The 22,080-nt window shown below is 45.7% G+C and overlaps 1 protein-coding gene across 1 annotated transcript in view; it reads right to left on the bottom strand.

The window, feature by feature from the left end:
* CD164 (CD164 molecule) overlaps positions 1-14,002 on the bottom strand; it is a 70,454-nt gene extending 56,452 nt beyond the window's left edge. The window contains exon 1 of the mRNA XM_073627055.1: positions 13,706-14,002. Coding sequence (XP_073483156.1) covers positions 13,706-13,775 — 70 coding nt within the window. The 5' untranslated portion in view covers positions 13,776-14,002. The remainder of the gene's footprint in view (positions 1-13,705) is intronic.
* Positions 14,003-22,080: the final 8,078 nt, after the last annotated feature.

Consider the following 22,080-nt stretch of genomic DNA (forward strand, 5'->3'; position numbering starts at 1 on the left):
ACCACCTTCACCGGTGTAAGGCCGTAAAGTCTAAGAAAATGATGATGAACAGTTGGTTATTTAAAAAACACACATGTCCAAGATGGATAATATATGGATGGATCAGCTCTAAAACATCACACCATAGTGTCTTCACAAACGTGCAAATCACTCAAACGGTAAAGATGGAGGCTTACCGAAGGGTTTGAACCCAAGACAGTATATACTGTAAGGGTCAAACCAGCTTTTATTGCACACTGGCAATGGTGGGAAGACCTTGACAGCCAGAAGGGATCACAGGGGGTTCGTGAAGATGTATCTTCTCCAGACGTAACAAAGGATCTCCCCATATATGGCTCATAAAGGATATAAAAGAGGCCACATAGTGTGATACCGTAGAAACAATGTTTTATTAAAAAAGGAAATACACTTACATGATTGGATGATAAAAAGCGCTTGTACATAAAAGAAGGCGGCAGTGGAGTCCTCCCGACGCGTTTCGTCTGAATAGACTTCGTCCTGGGGTACCCTCCACTGCAGCCTGACTCCCTAATATAGGTACTGTAATCCTCTTGAAGTGACTCCAGCCCATTCAATTCAATACATTAGCACTTCCGGGTTGTCCAAGATGGCGGACCCGCGTGCGTTCCAAGCCTCCCTTTGGTAGGTATACTGTGCGTACCACCCCCCAGTATAAAGGCCTAGTGATCCCCATAAGTGTAACTTTAAAACAGTTTCCATTTGTAAGACATAATAAAAATAATATTGGTACGGGAAACACCTAGTATTGTCATTTATGAAGCCTTAGACCGTTTCACGATGTGTACGGAGACACATCCCGGCAGATCTCGCGATACGACGCCATACCGTCATGACGCGAGAGCGGAAGTACACTCATGTGAGTCCCGGAGTTTGCGTTCCAACGGTGGTTGGCCGGAAACTCTCGATGCAACAAGTCACGGCAGATCTCGCGACATGACGCTGTAACGCCATGACGCGAGAGCGGAAATATACTTCTGTGGATCTCAAAGTTTGCGTTCCAAGGTCTCAGAGCTAGCGTACCAATAATAGTTGGCCGGAAATTGTCAGTAAAAATCAAAGTAGTCCCAATGTGAGACGGCATACGCTCAAATATCAATGTGGCAAACTGGAAACAAGCGTTCCACACATGTCATACGGACAGTAAAAACAACTTAGCGTATGCAGGCATATACCAACATAGTTATTCATAAGGGAAACAACTATTTATGTAACAGTTGATTACTCATGGGCCCAAACTCTGTAGTTATATTTAAAAATAAAAATGTAACTATTTTGTTTTTAAAAAAAATGTGCATGTAAGGCCGAGGCCAATACTCGGTCCAGATGGTTATGAAAATTGATACTCAACCCAAATGCGTCTCGATGTGTGTAAATATATGATTTGTACATCACATAAAGAAGGATTTATATAGACAGCATAATCAAACCTAGCCGTGTGTAAAATCTATGAAAGCAAAAAGATGCATATGTGTAAAACCCCTACATCGAAATTGGTGAAGGGAATTGAATGAACTGGATTCACATGCGTCTACATAATACACGTCTGTAACATCTATAATTACCCTCCAATGAAGAACACAACCTAAAATCAGTTTATATAGATACACCACTGAACCATAAAATTCACTCCCATAAACTGTTACCCTTATGATTCGTCTAAAAAGGCATTAACATCTACCTCTACATTGAGCCCTAGAGGGAAAAAAGTTTGTAACTCGTATGCCCAAAACATTTCCAGGCGGGATACTCCTTGTTTTTGCACCCCCTCTCCAAGGTGGTGTGTATTTGTCAATAATGACAAACTGTGATCCATCTGGATTTCCGCCATGGAATTCTTTGTAATGTCTCGGGACCGTGTGTTTGGGGTCTCTACTTTTAATTAGGGCGATGTGTTCACCCACCCTAATAGAGAATGTCCTGGTGGTACGGCCTATATATTGTTTCTGGCAGGGGCAGGTAATGAGATACACTACAAATCTCGTACTGCAAGTGCAGAATGGTTTTATAGTGTATCTCCTTCCCGTAGTCGTGGAAGTAAACTCTGTCACTTTACGTGTTCTAACAGAATTATGTTGACATACTACACATTTTCTGCAAGGGAAAAAGCCGGTCCAATCATGAAAGAAAGAGGGGCGGGTGGGGGGGTTTATAATGTTAGGGGCTATACGACCTTTTAATGATGGTGCGCCTCTAAAGATAACATTGGCTTCTTCTGGGATAAGAGGTCCCAGAATGTTGTCTTGTTTGAGGACGCCCCAATGCTTTCTCATAATGTTTTTGATTTGTCTATGTTGTGTTGAAAAGGCCGTCAGCATGGCCCACCTAAATTTCCCGTCAGGTTCTCTCACAGGTTTAACTTCCAATAGACATTTCCTATCTATGTTGATGGTTCTTTGAATTTCTTGGTCAAGGCCATCAGTATCATACCCCTTTATCTATGAGTCTGGATTTTAAAATCTTGGCCTGCTCAAGAAATACCTCAATATCCGTACAATTCCGTCGGAGTCTCAAAAACTGACTCCGAGGGACCGCGTTGAGCCATGAGGCATGATGACAGCTGTCAACGGGAATGAACCCGTTGCGGTCTGTAGGTTTGAAATATGTGCTAAATCTAAATTGCTTGTTTATTATCTCTATTTGTAAATCCAAAAAGTGGATTTTCGTTTCGCTAGCTTCATACGATAGAGATATACCTCTATCATTTGCATTCAGATTCACGAAGAACTCCTCGAGAGTCTCCATGGTTCCACTCCATAGGAGGAGGATGTCGTCTATGTACCTAGTCCACAGAACCAGAGAACTGGCTTCGTGGGCATAGACGACATCCTCCTCCCACTTGGCCATGAATAGGTTCGCGAGACTCGGTGCGAATTTCGCCCCCATGGCGACTCCACGTTGTTGGAGGTAGAAATTGTGGTTAAACCAAAAGTAATTATGTTTGGCTGCGAACTCTAGTAACTCCACAAGATAATCACGCTGAAAAGACGCCAGGGAATGCTCCTGGGCCAAAAAATGTTTAACAGCGTCAATGCCCAAGGTCTTAAATATGCCCCTCCCAAAAAACTGGATAAGTTCCATACATTCATGGATGTTCACAAATACATACGTAAGGTTAATATACAGAGGTATTTGGTTTCTAATCCTGTTCGTACTGACTACCCGGCAGCTACGTCAGGAACCGTTCATTCCGGTTTATCCAATCCTTCTCTTTTTTCTCCCCCGGTTCCCACAGCGCCTGCTGTAAAAATCTTTAGGGACCTTGTTCTACGGGACTTAGCCAGATTACCAACGAAACGCACCTACCATCCTCCATTGTTAAAAGGGGGTTTGGAGTCTTTGTGCGCACGTAAGGACCTGGTAGTGCGCCCAGCGGACAAAGGTGGGGGAATAGTCATTCTGGACAAAAGCCAATACGAAACAGAAATGCATCGCATTCTGAATGAACCAGGTACCTACCAAATATTACCTAATAATCCCACACATAAATACAAACAAAAACTCCATCAGCTTGTTTTAAAGGGCTATGAATCGAATATCTTGAACAAAAGAGAAAAGGGACTTTTTGATTCCTTCAGCACCCCGAATCCCCACCATTTACTACCTGCCGAAAGTCCATAAGGATCCGGTTTGCCCCCCTGGCAGGCCAATTGTAAGTGGTATCAATTCCATTGCAGCCAGAGTAGGCAAATATATAGATTTTTTCCTACAGCCTCTAGTGAAGAAAACACCTTCATATCTGAAAGACACCACTTCCACAATTAGACTCCTCGAAAACATCACTGTACAGGAGGGCTTCATAATGGCCACTGCGGACGTGGCGTCACTGTACACATGTATACCACACGATAAGGGCATTGACGCTGTTAAACATTTTTTGGCCCAGGAGCATTCCCTGGTGTCTTTTCAGCGTGATTATCTTGTGGAGTTACTAGAGTTCGCAGCCAAACATAATTACTTTTGGTTTAACCACAATTTCTACCTCCAACAACGTGGAGTCGCCATGGGGGCGAAATTCGCACCGAGTCTCGCGAACCTATTCATGGCCAAGTGGGAGGAGGATGTCGTCTATGCCCACGAAGCCAGTTCTCTGGTTCTGTGGACTAGGTACATAGACGACATCCTCCTCCTATGGAGTGGAACCATGGAGACTCTCGAGGAGTTCTTCGTGAATCTGAATGCAAATGATAGAGGTATATCTCTATCGTATGAAGCTAGCGAAACGAAAATCCACTTTTTGGATTTACAAATAGAGATAATAAACAAGCAATTTAGATTTAGCACATATTTCAAACCTACAGACCGCAACGGGTTCATTCCCGTTGACAGCTGTCATCATGCCTCATGGCTCAACGCGGTCCCTCGGAGTCAGTTTTTGAGACTCCGACGGAATTGTACGGATATTGAGGTATTTCTTGAGCAGGCCAAGATTTTAAAATCCAGACTCATAGATAAAGGGGTATGATACTGATGGCCTTGACCAAGAAATTCAAAGAACCATCAACATAGATAGGAAATGTCTATTGGAAGTTAAACCTGTGAGAGAACCTGACGGGAAATTTAGGTGGGCCATGCTGACGGCCTTTTCAACACAACATAGACAAATCAAAAACATTATGAGAAAGCATTGGGGCGTCCTCAAACAAGACAACATTCTGGGACCTCTTATCCCAGAAGAAGCCAATGTTATCTTTAGAGGCGCACCATCATTAAAAGGTCGTATAGCCCCTAACATTATAAACCCCCCCACCCGCCCCTCTTTCTTTCATGATTGGACCGGCTTTTTCCCTTGCAGAAAATGTGTAGTATGTCAACATAATTCTGTTAGAACACGTAAAGTGACAGAGTTTACTTCCACGACTACGGGAAGGAGATACACTATAAAACCATTCTGCACTTGCAGTACGAGATTTGTAGTGTATCTCATTACCTGCCCCTGCCAGAAACAATATATAGGCCGTACCACCAGGACATTCTCTATTAGGGTGGGTGAACACATCGCCCTAATTAAAAGTAGAGACCCCAAACACACGGTCCCGAGACATTACAAAGAATTCCATGGCGGAAATCCAGATGGATCACAGTTTGTCATTATTGACAAATACACACCACCTTGGAGAGGGGGTGCAAAAACAAGGGGAGTATCCCGCCTGGAAATGTTTTGGGCATACGAGTTACAAACTTTTTTCCCTCTAGGGCTCAATGTAGAGGTAGATGTTAATGCCTTTTTAGACGAATCATAAGGGTAACAGTTTATGGGAGTGAATTTTATGGTTCAGTGGTGTATCTATATAAACTGATTTTAGGTTGTGTTCTTCATTGGAGGGTAATTATAGATGTTACAGACGTGTATTATGTAGACGCATGTGAATCCAGTTCATTCAATACCCTTCACCAATTTCGATGTAGGGGTTTTACACATATGCATCTTTTTGCTTTCATAGATTTTACACACGGCTAGGTTTGATTATGCTGTCTATATAAATCCTTCTTTATGTGATGTACAAATCATATATTTACACACATCGAGACGCATTTGGGTTGAGTATCAATTTTCATAACCATCTGGACCGAGTATTGGCCTCGGCCTTACATGCACATTTTTTTAAAAACAAAATAGTTACATTTTTATTTTTAAATATAACTACAGAGTTTGGGCCCATGAGTAATCAACTGTTACATAAATAGTTGTTTCCCTTATGAATAACTATGTTGGTATATGCCTGCATACGCTAAGTTGTTTTTACTGTCCGTATGACATGTCTGGAACGCTTGTTTCCAGTTTGCCACATTGATACTTGAGCTTATGCCGTCTCACATTGGGACTACTTTGATTTTTACTGACAATTTCCGGCCAACTATTATTGGTACGCTAGCTCTGAGACCTTGGAACGCAAACTTTGAGATCCACAGAAGTATATTTCCGCTCTCGCGTCATGGCGTTACAGCGTCATGTCGCGAGATCTGCCGTGACTTGTTGCATCGAGAGTTTCCGGCCAACCACCGTTGGAACGCAAACTCCAGGACTCACATGAGTGTACTTCCGCTCTCGCGTCATGACGGTATGGCGTCGTATCGCGAGATCTGCCGGGATGTGTCTCCGTACACATCGTGAAACGGTCTAAGGCTTCATAAATGACAATACTAGGTGTTTCCCGTACCAATATTATTTTTATTATGTCTTACAAATGGAAACTGTTTTAAAGTTACACTTATGGGGATCACTAGGCCTTTATACTGGGGGGTGGTACGCACAGTATACCTACCAAAGGGAGGCTTGGAACGCACGCGGGTCCGCCATCTTGGACAACCCGGAAGTGCTAATGTATTGAATTGAATGGGCTGGAGTCACTTCAAGAGGATTACAGTACCTATATTAGGGAGTCAGGCTGCAGTGGAGGGTACCCCAGGACGAAGTCTATTCAGACGAAACGCGTCGGGAGGACTCCACTGCCGCCTTCTTTTATGTACAAGCGCTTTTTATCATCCAATCATGTAAGTGTATTTCCTTTTTTAATAAAACATTGTTTCTACGGTATCACACTATGTGGCCTCTTTTATATCCTTTATGAGCCATATATAGGGAGATCCTTTGTTACGTCTGGAGAAGATACATCTTCACGAACCCCCTGTGATCCCTTCTGGCTGTCAAGGTCTTCCCACCATTGCCAGTGTGCAATAAAAGCTGGTTTGACCCTTACAGTATATACTGTCTTGGGTTCAAACCCTTCGGTAAGCCTCCATCTTTACCGTTTGAGTGATTTGCACGTTTGTGAAGACACTATGGTGTGATGTTTTAGAGCTGATCCATCCATATATTATCCATCTTGGACATGTGTGTTTTTTAAATAACCAACTGTTCATCATCATTTTCTTAGACTTTACGGCCTTACACCGGTGAAGGTGGTTCACACATCACTCATAAGCGGTGACCCATTCAGTTTCTCACTCACAGACTTTTTTCAAATTGTATCTGTATCTTTATTAATTTCTAATGTGAGACATTCAACTGTGCTTCAGTTAAACTCTATGCAGGGCACATGTTCTTTACCTTACCATTTTGAAGGTGCCCTATTCTTCCTTTTAGCGCTACACGTTTGGTTTTATACTTTGATCTGTTAGGCAATTATTCTTGTGCTGTGTTAGCGGCTTAATATTTTTGAGTAAGCGCAGAATTTGCCACTTGGGTTGTTTTGATCTCTGGTACTTTGAATTCAGCCACACACCTCTCCCGATGCCGAGGAATCTGGCTCGATCCTCAAGCAGGATACAATAATTTATGCCCCACATCTTACTGAGAAAAGGCCTCATGTCCTACCCCCTGTGGGGACACAGGAACTCACAAACCAAATTATGCAGATAAGTTGACTTCATTACAAGCTGCATCTAGACTAGAGACTATCAATTTCAAAAAACAAAATAAAAATCCAATATTTCTGACTTCCGTTACAGTGTATAATCAGCTTTAAAGGGTCAGCAATGGAAGCAGGGGCGTATCTACCATGAGGCAAACAAGGCATTTGCCTAGGGTGGCAGTTTTTAGGGGGCCTGGCATCACCCCCCTCATCCCTGCAAAATTCAAGATTTTAAAAAAAGGTCACAGTTATTTTCAGTGAGTCCAATAAGACCCCTTTCACACTTGGGTGGTGTGGGCGTTAGCGGTAAAGCGCCGCTAGTTTTGGTGGTGCTTTTTGGCCGCTAGTGGCCAAAGGGTTAAGAGAGCCTGTTTTGCAGCACTAACGAAGCGCTCTGCAGGCGCTTCAGCAGCACTGCGCATTCATTTCAATGGGCAGGGGCGGTGGACGAGCGGAGTATACAGTGCTCCCGCACCTCCCCAAAGATGCTGCTTGCAGGACTTTTTTTCCCTGTCCTGCAAGCGCACCGGCCCAGTGTGAAAGCACTCGGCTTTCACACTGGGGTGGCTTGAGAGGCGCTTTTCAGTCGCTATTTTTAGCATCAAAACGCCTGTAAAGCGCCCCAGTGTGAAAAGGGTCCCAGACTTAATTAAAGTAGAACTAAACCCGTTAATTAAACGGTTTAAAAAAACAGTTGTGAACTGTTCATCACATGTGCAGCACCATGGCGGTTACAAATTAAACAGAGTGTAAGATGGCAGCTTCCTTGGCTGAAAAGGATAGGAGGGTTTAGTTCCACTTTAAATAGCATGGCCGGAAATAAAGATCCTTGTCGTTGAGCTAAAATGTGAACTGACCTTATAGCGTGCCAATGGCTGACTAATAAAATACAGACGATAACTGAGATGAAGAGTATCAAATGAACATAGAACCGACACATTTTAGACTGACCTCTTCAGACTGTCCTATAATGTGATGCAATCTACTCCATTACTTCAGTCTATCTTCTCCAGTGCTTCTTCCTGCACACTTGGAAAGACAGGCATTACCATGCTGGCCTCATATGGACACTAGTCTCCTTGGTAAATGGGGAGGCACTTGCTTATTCTCTGTAGCTCAGGTACCCACCATTATGTCTTCTTACAGAAACAGGGATGGCGACGACAACTTTAAGAGGTCAGAAGCAGTCATTGTCACCTAGGGTGGCCCTAAAGGTCCAATCCCTCAAGCATGCTATTAACACCCTATACATCAGTAGTGGGTAACCTGTAGATTTTAGAGTCTCACCTTCTACCCACTTATCTCTTAAAAAGAACTTGTGCTTTGCCCAATAGGATCTGAATTGGCATCATGTACTTCCCTTTCTTTTGTTGTTCCGTTAAGCCTACCTGAGCAAAGACAGTGTTGAGTACAACTCACAACTTGGAGCTTACACAGGGCAGAGGACTTTCTCCTGTCATGTGACAGCACTAGGAATCTGAACAGCCAATTGCCAAACAGCATTGCTGACACAGGAGAGAAAGGCGGGCGAGTCACATGCTCCCCAAATCCAGAGATACCCAGCATTTTACCCTGCTCTCAGTGGCTGAACAGAGTGGCAGGAGAGTGTAGAAAAGGTATGTGCTTTTGGTCGGGCCAGCATAAAAGTAATACTGGGACTATATGGGTGACCAAGGTCACCTTATACTGAAAGGTTTACCTACTTGTTTGTAGCAACCTCATTTACAACACACCCAATGTGCTGTTAATAAGGTAAGTGGTTTAATTTCTCAGTAACAAGAGATTAAAGAGAAAATGAGGTCTGGAAGCTGTGCCTAAAAAAAAGGCAGACAGACGGCAAAGGACTAGTATCTAGTATTGTCCGTGGCCTCCTGGCAGCTGATCTTTCCCCATTACTGACTTTCCATACCATCTTAGCACAGGCAAGGTTTTGTTCACTTTCAGTCTAGGTCCACCTTAAAAATCATTAATGCAGCCTTATGCCCTGTACACACGGTCGGATTTTCCGATGGAAAGTGTGTGATAAGACCTTGTTGTCGGAAATGCCGACCGTGTGTAGGTTCTATCACACATTTTGCATCGAAATTTACGACACACAAAGTTTGAGAGCTCGCTATAAAATTTTCCGACAACAAAATCCATTGTCGGAAATTCCGATCATGTGTACACAAATCCGACGCACAAAGTACCACGCATGCTCAGAATTAAGAGATGAAAGCTATTGGCTACTGCCCCGTTTATAGTCCCGACGTACGTGTTTTACGTCACCGTGTTTAGAACGATCGCATTTTCCGATAACTTTGTGTGACCGTGTGTATGCAAGACAAGTTTGAGCCAACATCCGTCGGAAAAAATCCATGGATTTTGTTGTCGGAATGTCCGATCAATGTCCGACCGTGTGTACAGGCCAGGGCATAAAACTGTGCCTTGTGTAACTACATTTCCTTATCAACCAAGGTAGTAAAGAAGTGTATATTCATAGGGCCTAAGCATGTGGGCAAACAGGTGCATGCCCTTGCTGCATTTCTACACAAGAATTAAGGGTTTTTTTGCACTGGGAAAGCTCTCCATGCCTTACAGGAAATATAAAATTCCACCACGTGGTAATTTGTGAAAGAAAACTACGCTCAGTGTAAAATATACACAAAAAAAAAGCAGCACTCAATATGCATACTAGACAAATGACATACAACAAATAAAGGTGTGCTATCCCTTTAAAGTTCATAGAATCAATATTAGAAAATCTTTACACAAAATAGTTTAATCAAAAAATTAATTTGCAATACAATCTTGTGCCAGCAAAGTGCCAAATAAATTAATTATTCTAATACAATTTCACAGATACTGGGTGCAATGAAACGTGCAAGAAAGTGCTGTAATAAATTCCACTTCAGTGTCAAAGTCCCAATTCCTTGCGTCACACACGCCTTACCAGAAAGGATCTCTAGGAGAGAAATATTATATATGTGTGGTCAAGGTGCGTTTTTGCCACCCGCTTTGCTTTAAGCTGCAATAGGCAGTGGATGTTTACATGCCGTGGTTGCAATGCTTCACCCCTGCGGCTCTGGTGCACAATCCAAACACAGAGCCGGCTTCAGAGGTAAGACCCCTTTCACACTGAGGCGCTTTCACGCTAAAAAAAGCACAGAAAAAACTCACGGAAAACTATTTCAATTAAAATCAATGAATGCTTTCACACTGGGGCAGTGCGCTGGCAGGGCAGTGAAAAAATGCTCCTCTCCATTGAAATGAATGCAAAGCTCTTCAAAAGCGGCTGAAAAGCTCTTCAAAAATCGCTCAGTGTTTTACTGGCAGTTTAGAAGCGCCTCAGTGTGAAAGGAGCCTCTACCCTTAGGCCCCTTTCACACTGAAGCGGGAGGTGCGTCGGCGGTAAAGCGCCGCTATTATTAGCGGCGCTTTACCGTAGTTTTAGCGGCGGTATTCGGCCGCTAGCGGGGGCGGCCAAGAAAGGGTTAAAAACCACCGCAAAGCGCCTCTGCAGAGGCGCTTTGCCGGCGGGATAGCCGCGCTGCCCCATTGGTTTCAATGGGCAGGATCGGTGTATACACCGTTTCGAAGATGCTGCTAACAGGACTTTTTTTCCTGTCCTGCTGGCGCACCGATCCAGTGTGAAAGCCCCTAGGCTTTCACACTGGAGATACAGCAGCGGCTGTTTCGGGTCGGTTTGCAGGCGCTATTTTTAGCGCAATAGGGCCTGCAAATCGCCCCAGTGTGAAAGGGGTCTTAAGTAACAGCAAGTAAGCACTGCCACACTTGGCCAGTGGGCGTGATGAGGTCACTCCTAGCTCCGTCAAACATGTTTAGCCACAATAAATTTCAGGGGACAGGAACTGTGTTTTGTAAACTTGAATAAGTAGAATTTATGGGGTTTATTTACTAAAGGCAAATCCAGTCTGCACTACAAGTGCACTTGGATGTGCAGTCGCTGTAAATCTGAGGGAAAGATCTGAAATGAGGGGAAGCTCTGCTGATTTTATCATCCAATCATGTTCAAGCAAAAATGCTGTTTTTTAAATTTTCTTTGCATGTCCCCCTCAGATCTACAGCGACTGCACTTCCATGTGCACTTGTAGTGCAAAGTGGATTTGCCTTTCGTAAATAAACCCCAATGTCTATGTGCTGTAACAGCACCAAGCAGATAGATGCAGAGATCTGTAAGTCCTTGTGGATGGGCCCTTCACTTCATTATTTAAGTGGAACTGCATCAGCGTCATGACGTCAGCAGTGTATGCGCTCTGAAGGTCCAGCCAATGCTGCTGGACATTTCCGGGAACAGAGGACTCCCCTGCACATTTGACGTCATCGTACTCTGACCACTCACAGCGCTGGACCTGCGAACCCAGAAGAAACGCAGAGGGAACATGTCAGCTCCCTCAGCGGTTACCGGGACGCGGTGCGGGCGCTTCGTTCTAAGGTAAATACTTCCTAATGAGCTAGCATGCAGTGCATACTAGCTCATTATGCCTTTGCCTTACAGGTTTTGTTTTTTTTTTTGTCGAGGGCATACAGCCACTTTGAGCTGTGCTCACATAGCTCAGCCTTCAGAGCCAGCACGACCTATGTGTGCCGGGATGACTGCTGCACATGCCCGAGGACTGGCACCTGAGGAGAAGATGCCCCTCACAGACTTCAGAATGTTAGTGAGGAGGTAAAGTATGGCCAAAGCTCATTTGGCTGTACTTCTCCTGTGGGTCACAGTAGTGCACTTTGTTCTGCACGTTTTCAGCTTACAGCAGGTGGCTGACATTACTCAGCAGGCCCAGGAGCAATCCAGACTTTAATGTCGGGATCCAACCAGATGCCTGAACCAGCAGCTGGCTCAGCCTCTCAGTGAACCGCAGGGAGACTGAGCTAGCTGCTTCTGCCCCCTCCACAGCCCAGCACACCAGTAAATGCTGGAGGGGCAGAGCAGAGAGCAGTGACAAACAGTCTCCACCCTCTGCTCATTGAAGACCGAGAACAGAGCGACCAGTGGTCTTTCTTGGTCTTAGAGGCAGTAGGGTCCTAATGCTGCATTCACCTTGGCAAATAAAATTTTTTTTTTTTTTTTAGTTCCCAAACTTCTCTTTAAAAGGATAATCCTTCAGTTCTGCTTTAACCTGGAGATGTCTTACAACCATAGTGAAAGAAAAGATGTTCAGGTAAAGGGATGAGAGATGGAATGAAATTACTTCTGCTGTAAACTTAAACAAATTTTTCCACAGTATCTGCAGCTACAGAGGTCAGTGAGGGCTTGTTTTACTCCAAGTTCACATATTCATGCTGCATTGGTGCCGCTTGTTTGCAGATGTGCTAGGGCAGCCCATTTATTTCTATAGACTGCCCAAGGCACTAAAGAAGGTGCGTACAGCATTTTTGGCAGTGCACAGCATATCAATGCATGTTGGTTGTGCTACGCTGCGATGCAAGTGGGCTGAGAAGCTGTGTTGGGGTGTCATTCAGGACGAATCGCACTGCATTGCACCTATGTGCATTACCACAACGCGGCTGTATGGATAAGGGCTAACGCATTGGGAGGGCCTGGAACACTAGGACCTTGGGAGGGCCTGGAACACTAGGACCTTGGGAGGGCCTGGAACACTAGGACCTTGGGAGGGCCTGGAACACTAGGACCTTGGGAGGGCCTGGAACACTAGGACCTTGGGAGGGCCTGGAACACTAGGACCTTGGGAGGGCCTGGAACACTAGGACCTTGGGAGGATCTGGAGAACTTCACTAGAAGTAGATACGTATGCAATGTCAGAAAGCCCTGGCTATGCCAGTTGGCACTGCAAGGAGAGCGTGGCTGCCAGTTGAGCACCACGGTTCTTACGAAGGCCATACACCGACTTAAATTTTAGTCATGTCCGATGAAATACAAATGGTAATAAACTCACCAGCACAACCCTGATCGCTTCCACTTTCATACATTTACAAATCACCAAAAATCAAAAGTGATCTCCTGATCGTTCCATATTAGGCACAATGGGCTAAAAACCAGATTGATCAGAACGTTCCAGCACATCTGATCACTTTCATTTCTGAATCAATCCCTTAAAACTGGCAATACAAAAATCAATGACAACTGCTGGATTCTATCCGAGCATGGAAGCATCGATGGGTAGCATTAGAGTGTAAGCTCATGTGCCCAGGTTTCTTAGATGATCGTGGGATCCCATGACATAGTGATCAGTAGTCATCCCCTGCCCTATGATCCAGGGAGAGGTAAGCAGGTGATCCTCTCTATACCGAGCACCGCCCTGCGGCAGCGCTCCACCTGTCTCCAGCCCCGGGACAGCACACTGCTTCTATAGGACCGGGGCGGCTCTTACCGGCAGCGACAGCAGCTGTTATCCCCAGCGCGATCAGGAGCAGCACACATCTCTGCCCGATCCCCGTCATTGTCGTCCCGTGTCACACCGCCTGTCCCAACTCAGCAACTCTTCCTGCTGCTGCTGCGAGCTTCTCACGTGACCCCACCACCAATAATTGGGCGTGGTCTGTCAAAGAGCGACCACAACGTCAGGACTGTGCCCGTCCCGGAAAGCAGCGACACTCCTCCCCTGCCTTTACCGGCAGCTCTAACTTGTCCGCTGAGTTTGTCGCACCTCCCGGAGTGACGTCACTGCGCACGTGGCACTAAGAAAGCGCTCACCTCCTCAACACACCAACTTCACCTTCCTGTCCATATTCCCGGGGCCACAGCGCCACCTGGTGGCAACCCGGAGACATTACCGGTGTATGGCTGATCTGTCATAATCTGGGGAAAGAAAAGTCATGGTTGTTCATGATAACCAGTGTTGCCAACCCCCTCAAGTGAAATTTACTGTCAGAAATCATGGCATTTACTGACAGAGCCACATTTTTTACTGATGCTGCAAAAAAGTACTCAAAATTACAGTTTTCAGTGCTAAACGGTGCAAATATAATTTTTTAAACTATAAACATATATCTAGTGCTATTAGCAATGTTTTTAAGTTAAACAAAAGCCAACTTTCTCCATTTACATGAAGGTCAGGTTACTATAACCCAGCCAGCATAGAGTTCCCCCTTACATCAGAGTCTGCAGGATTCCCCCTTACATCAGAGTCTGCAGGACATAATACAGGAGGTGGACAAAGGCTGCGGACATAGTAAAGTAGGTGGACAGAGGCTGCGGTCATGATACAGGAGGTGGACAGAGGCTGTGGACATAATACAGGAGGTGAACAGAGGCTGTGGACATATTACAGGAGGTGGACAAAGGCTGCGGACATAGTAAAGTAGGTGGACAGAGGCTGCGGTCATGATACAGGAGGTGGACAGAGGCTGTGGACATAATACAGGAGGTGGACAAAGGCTGTGGACATAATACAGGAGGTGGACAGAGGCTGCAGACATGATACAGGAGGTGGACAGAGGCTGTGGACATAATACAGGAGGTGGACAGAGGCTGTGGACATATTACAGGAGGTGGACAGAGGCTGCAGACATAATACAGGAGGTGGACAGAGGCTGCGGACATGATACAGGAGGTGGACAGAGGCTGCAGACATAATACAGGAGGTGGACAGAGGCTGCGGACATGATACAGGAGGTGGACAGAGGCTGCAGACATAATACAGGAGGTAGACAGAGGCTGCGGTCATGATACAGGAGGTGGACAGAGGCTGTGGACATAATACAGGAGGTGGACAAAGGCTGCGGACATAGTAAAGTAGGTGGACAGAGGCTGCAGACATGATACAGGAGGTGGACAGAGGCTGTGGACATAATACAGGAGGTGGACAGAGGCTGTGGACATACTACAGGAGGTGGACAGAGGATGCAGACATAATACAGGAGGTGGACAGAGGCTGCGGACATGGTACAGGAGGTGGACAGAGGCTGTGGACATATTACAGGAGGTGGACAGAGGCTGCAGACATAATACAGGAGGTGGACAGAGGCTGTGGACATAATACAGGAGGTGGACAGAGGCTGCGGACATGATACAGGAAGTGGACAGAGGCTTTGGACATAATACAGGAGGTGGACAGAGGCTGCGGTCATGATACAGGAGGTGGACAGAGGCTGTGGACATAATACAGGAGGTGGACAGAGGCTGCGGACATGATACAGGAGGTGGACAGAGGCTTTGGACATAATACAGGAGGTGGACAGAGGCTGCGGACATGATACAGGAGGTGGACAGAGGCTGCGGACATAATACAGGAGGTGGACAGAGGCTGTGGACATAATACAGGAGGTGGACAGAGGCTGCGGTCATAATACAGGAGGTGGACAGAGGCTGCGGACATGGTACAGGAGGTGGACAGAGGCTGTGGACATAATACAGGAGGTGGACAGAGGCTGCGGACATGGTACAGGAGGTGGACAGAGGCTGCGGACATAATACAGGAGGTGGACAGAGGCTGCGGACATGGTACAGGAGGTGGACAGAGCCTTTGGACATAATACAGGAGGTGGAGAGAGGCTGCGGTCATGGTACAGGAGGTGGACAGAGGCTGCGGTCATGATACAGGAGGTGGACAGAGGCTGTGGACATAATACAGGAGGTGGACAAAGGCTGCGGACATAGTAAAGTAGGTGGACAGAGGCTGCAGACATGATACAGGAGGTGGACAGAGGCTGTGGACATAATACAGGAGGTGGACAGAGGCTGTGGACATATTACAGGAGGTGGACAGAGGCTGCAGACATATTACAGGAGGGGGACAGAGGCTGCAGACATAATACAGGAGGTGGACAGAGGCTGCGGACATGGTACAGGAGGTGGACAGAGGCTGTGGACATATTACAGGAGGTGGACAGAGGCTGCGGACATAATACAGGAGGTGGACAGAGGCTGCGCTCATGATATAGGAGGTGGACAGAGGCTGTGGACATAATACAGGAGGTGGACAAAGGCTGCGGACATAGTAAAGTAGGTGGACAGAGGCTGCAGACATGATACAGGAGGTGGACAGAGGCTGTGGACATACTACAGGAGGTGGACAGAGGATGCAGACATAATACAGGAGGTGGACAGAGGATGCGGACATGGTACAGGAGGTGTACAGAGGCTGTGGACATATTACAGGAGGTGGACAGAGGCTGCAGACATAATACAGGAGGTGGACAGAGGCTGTGGACATAATACAGGAGGTGGACAGAGGCTGCGGACATGATACAGGAGGTGGACAGAGGCTTTGGACATAATACAGGAGGTGGACAGAGGCTGCGGTCATGATACAGGAGGTGGACAGAGGCTGTGGACATAATACAGGAGGTGAACAGAGGCTGCGGCATGATACAGGAGGTGGACAGAGGCTTTGGACATAATACAGGAGGTGGACAGAGGCTGCAGACATGATACAGGAGGTGGACAGAGGCTGCGGACATAATACAGGAGGTGGACAGAGGCTGTGGACATAATACAGGAGGTGGACAGAGGCTGCGGACATAATACAGGAGGTGGACAGAGGCTGCGGACATGGTACAGGAGGTGGACAGAGGCTGTGGACATAATACAGGAGGTGGACAGAGGCTGCGGACATGGTACAGGAGGTGGACAGAGGCTGTGGACATAATACAGGAGGTGGACAGAGGCTGCGGACATGGTACAGGAGGTGGACAGAGCCTTTGGACATAATACAGGAGGTGAACAGAGGCTGCGGTCGTGGTACAGGAGGTGGACAAAGACTGCAGACATTATACAGTCAGGAGGTGGTCAGAGAGGCTGCGCGGATATGATAGTTTCCTCCTCTGTCCCCTTCATATCACCTCTCCACATCAGTATCCTTCTGTGCCCCTTTCACCCCTCCAGTCCACAGGCACATGAGCTTGACAGTGTCCTCCTCCTCCTGTGCCCCTTTTACCTCTCCACAGGGCAAGGCACCTCAGTGTCCTCCTCTGCACCCTTCACGGCTTCATTCCCAGTAATGTCCTCCTCTGCCATCAATTCCTCTCACATGTGTCACTCAGTCACTGACCGTCCTGTCCTCTCCTCCTCACCTCCTCCTCGGCTGTGGTGACAGGTGAGGCACCGCCAAGAACGAGTGCTGCTACCTTCCATTTAAAAATGGCGCCAGGCAGCGCCATTACAATACTGCGCATGCTCCACCAGACCTTGCATGTACAAGCTTTTCTGAGCTCGACAAGCTTCGGAACGTTGCATGCACAGTTGCATGGTCGGCCCGCAGCCATCTTTTTTACAGGCGCTTCTGCCTATAATGGGCAGCCTGAAAATGGGCTGAAATTTACGTGCTGCCTGTAAATTAATGGGCAGTTGGCAACACTGATGGTAACCATTCAAATCCCCAGGGCCGGTGCTAGGCTATTTTGCGCTCTAGGCAAGACCAGTTACTTGCATTCCCCCCAAGACAAACAAAGACTGCAAATGCCAGTACAGGAATGCTTTCTCACCTCCTTGCCAATGTTAGCTCCGTGTGGAGACTGACTGGGGAACTGGGAGGAAGTGATGTTGTGCACAGCACGGCACCTCATTGGCTGGTTACCTCTTCTTCACGGCTTGGCTGAAGTTTGTAGGAGACAGCTACGTCTCCATCTACTATCATCCTGCAGCAGTATGCGGAACATCGGCGCAGTATGTGGGGAACAGGGCAGCCATCAGAAATTTTTGGGTCCCTTTTACAGCTTTAGGCATGGGCCCCCCCGGGCCTGACTCCCTTACTTTTAGACTTTACCCTTTCATTAGTGACCCCAGAGTCCCCCCCTTACATCAGAGCCCCCCCTCATTTCATCAGGGTCCCAAGAGTCCCCTCTCCTTAAATCAGGGTCCCCAGAGTTCCCCTTGCTTAAATCAAGGACCCCAGAGTTTCCCCTTACATCAGAGTCCCCTTTCCTTAGGATCCCCAAAGAAACCCCCCTTACATCAGTGTCCCCAGAGCCCCTCTTACATTAGGGTCCCTAAGGCAACCTTACATCAGAGTCCCCAAATTCCCCTTACATCATAGTCCCTAGAGCCCATTTTGGTTAAAAAAAATAATAATGGAGGCAATGAGTTTACCAGTGTTCAAGCTCCACACAGTGTGTGTAGTCTCATGTAACCAAGAGGCATTTCAGTGAATCTCAAGAATGTCAACCCCCTAGGGCAGTGGTTACGTACAAAGAATACAGGTCTTGTATCAGAGTATCACCTTGTGGTGATGGATGTAGTGTTTCACTTTATACCACTTTATATTTATATTTGATATAGCATTGTCATATCTTTTTTTAAAAACACAAAATAAAACTTATTTTTGATACTTGAACCTGGTACAAGCCACATAGTCTATGTAGGTGACCACTGCCTTAGGTGGTGAACATTCTGGTTCACCCACCAAAACTCTTTTTTTTCCCCTAGAGCCCATTCCCTTTCAGTAGGGTCCCCAAAGTTAGAAGTGAAGAGCAGAGTGGGGTAAAGAGAGTGGAGAGGTTTAAGAGAATAGTTGGGGTAGTGAAAAGGGAGGAGGAAGTATTGTAAAGACTCCAGCCTACATCAGGATCCGTTCCTTCTCATTGCAGTAGTTGGCTGCAGGACAGATGGAAGCTGGAAAGCTGGGCACTGGGACCAGATACGTTTGGTGGAGGAACTTCCTCCTCCTCCTCCCTTGAATGCCAGGGCCTAGGGAAGGGGCAAGCACGTGATTGGTTGCTAGGACATGGGCGGTCATACTTATCAAACCCTGGTGATGAGAACAGTGGGGGCGGTGGATGCTGTCAGCCACCACCATACGTTCAGGGACAGCTCTGATTGCTGCACAGCCTGAGCTGTTACTGAGCGGTGTGGCTGTGGCAGCAGGGAGGCTGACTGGGTATTTGGACAGGGCGCTCTTGGGGGGTTTGGACTGGCCGTGGCTGCACCCTAGGCGGCTGCCTAGTTAGCCTAGTGGTAGCACTGGTCCTGCAGATCCTAGCTATTGTTTTTCTAAGCTAGAGCACTGCTAACCCGTTTGCAGTAGGTAATAAATCCAGTTTACTTTTCATTATTTTAAAGAGAAATTTCAATTTGTTTACTAGGTGAGGCAGTATAATCATACAGGTTTGGATGAGAAAGGACTAAAGCTAGCCGTACACTATACAATCAGATTGTACAATCGCTGTATATTCTTCTTGGGATAGGATGGCTATACACTATATCAGTGGTCTCCAAACTTTCTAAACAAAGGGCCAATTTGCTGTCCTTCAGACTTTAGGGAGGCCAGACTGTGGCCATTGAGGGTAAAAAAGGGCCCAGTGTCAGTAGGGAAAAAACAATGCACCATCTTTGGTGTCAGTGAAAGGAATAAGCTCTATCATTGGTGTCCATGGGCCCTAGTGTTGGTGTTTTTCAAATAAATAATGTTCCATTCTTGTTTCTAATGTATGTTTATTCTGTTCTGGGAAGTGGTTGCCACCATCCCTATTTCTGTACTTGAAATGGGAAAAAAGACCCTTTTATGGGATTTTGAAGGCAACCAAAAAAGAAAAATGCATAACCATTTATATATAAAACCACTTTTTATTACAAAACTCTAAAAAGACATAGCCTTGTTAAAAACACACGTGGCCATATTTAGGCCAAGATCCATTGCACAGTACACATCAATATACAGTTGATACTTTGGCAATGTTACATAGCTCTTTGAAGGATTTGATGTTCAGCAGAATTTGCTTGGGCATCATACAACCAACGCGTTTCTAGATTTATTAATTAATCTCTTCCTCAGGGATGATTAGACGCCTTTCAGTTTATAAAAAGAATATTACCACTTCTCATGATGACTGTCAATATCAACCTCCACTTGCTTGCGAGCAAGGGTGAATCCATGCAAGGATCATAAAGATTCCCATACCATGGAAAAGGTACTTTTGTAAATTTGTAAAAATTATACTTATATAATTATAGTCCCATTTTTCACCGCTGTTCACCCAAACCAAGCTGTACAGGTCTGCTCCTTAGCACATCTCATATTAGTTAGTTCCCTGAGACTGGAAAGTCAATTCCTTCAGGTTACAAAGGTTGAGAAACACTACATTATACAATCAGATTGTACAATCTCTGTCTAATCTTCTTGCGATAGGATGGCCATGCACTATACAATTAAATTGTACACTCTTCTGGAAATAAGATGGTCATGCACTATACAATCCGATTTTACAATCTCTATACAATCTGAGATCTACCCAAACTATGTAATATAAGGGACAGATCTAAGCAATCAATTCAGTTTGTATCAAATCCAGCAGACCCTTGCACTAAAAAGTTGAAGGTAGATCCAAAGCTCACCTCACTGATTGTCCAATCTCTTTTAGATCTACCAACAAGTGTGTAGTACAGGGGCCTGTTGGATACAAAGTGGTCGTATAATTAAGGAAGGTCCACATATTACATTTTGGTAAATCTAATGGTAGCCATTAGGGTTGAGCGAAGGTGTGTTCGGAAATAAGTCTGAACCTGCATGAACTATCCTGTCTCTAAGCTGTCACTGCTGACAGCCAATCATAAGCGGCGGGATCATTCCTTCCCCCACAGCCACATGTACACAAGGGGCATGTATGCATGTTGCTGTGTCCCCCACCTATGATTGGCTGTCGGCTTTGACAGCTTCCCAGCAGGATGGCTCAGGCGGGTTTGGACTTGTGTCTGAACACACCTGAGCTCATCACTATTCAGCCAATAAAAAGTTTTGCAGTCATGTGATTAAATACCTAGGCATTGGGTCTTGTGATTTAAGCTCAAGGAGCCCTGGGGATTAAGTGGAGGCGGCAAGTGAGCGGTTGTCATCTTCTGATACTTCCCTGCAGCTAAGATGATGTGACCAAATGATATGGCCTATGGTTACATGACAGATCAGTGTTGGAGCCTGGGGCGGCAATTTCTGTAGCTATTTTGTAATCATATTTATCTGTTAACTTACTTCTATAGGTGGGCTGCACAGTGAAGATCTTGAAAGAGGAAGGTAAATGATAAATACAAAAAATTCTGGGCAAAGGAAATAAGGGCCAGAAAAGGAAAAAGTGTAGCTCCCCTATGAAATTTAGATAGCACTGTATATTTCTTTTAAATGTGTAGGCTCACAAATCATTGCATTTATTTCTGAAATACATTGCTATGTTTAATTAGCTCTAAGCAGATTGTAGAGCTAGTCACACTTCACGGTTTGCCTGAGAGGGAACTTGGCCATACACTACTAGATTTGTGCTCAAACTCTCATAGGAAACATTTGTACGATAATTCTCAGTACATTCGATGACTTGATAAATGTCCTTCGAAAGTGCTTAAAAATTTTGTTTACTTTTAACACTTAATTTTGGAAGGACGTTGCACATGAATGACGAAACATGTAAAGTAAGGGCTTCTGGTTACGTCACTTCTGCTTGGGTGGAATGCAAGCTGGGGAACCAGCGGCACTTCTGGTTTTGGTTTCTGAATACCTGGCTTAATTTTAAACTTTATAAAGGCAATTTTATCAAGTTTTAGATATGATAAAACATGTTTACACTATGGGAGGCTTCTTCTTTTCTTTCTAATAGCCCTGCTATGTGTATCTGGTGGCTCTCAGAGGACCTAAAGAGGCAAAGTAACATTTGTTGGAGTTGTGGTGGAAAACCGTATTCCTTGACATTTCCTTTGATTGCACAGTGTTCCCAGTTTACAGCCCTGGTCCAGTGGTGTATGTTACATCAACAAGCACTATTTGACTTTTATGTTAGCACAAGAGGTCAATTCGGTCTGGTGAGTGCAGGGTGTTTGTTTTTGGAC

The sequence above is a fragment of the Aquarana catesbeiana genome, linkage group LG04 (assembly GCF_042186555.1).
Source record: "Aquarana catesbeiana isolate 2022-GZ linkage group LG04, ASM4218655v1, whole genome shotgun sequence".
Lineage (NCBI taxonomy): Eukaryota > Metazoa > Chordata > Amphibia > Anura > Ranidae > Aquarana > Aquarana catesbeiana.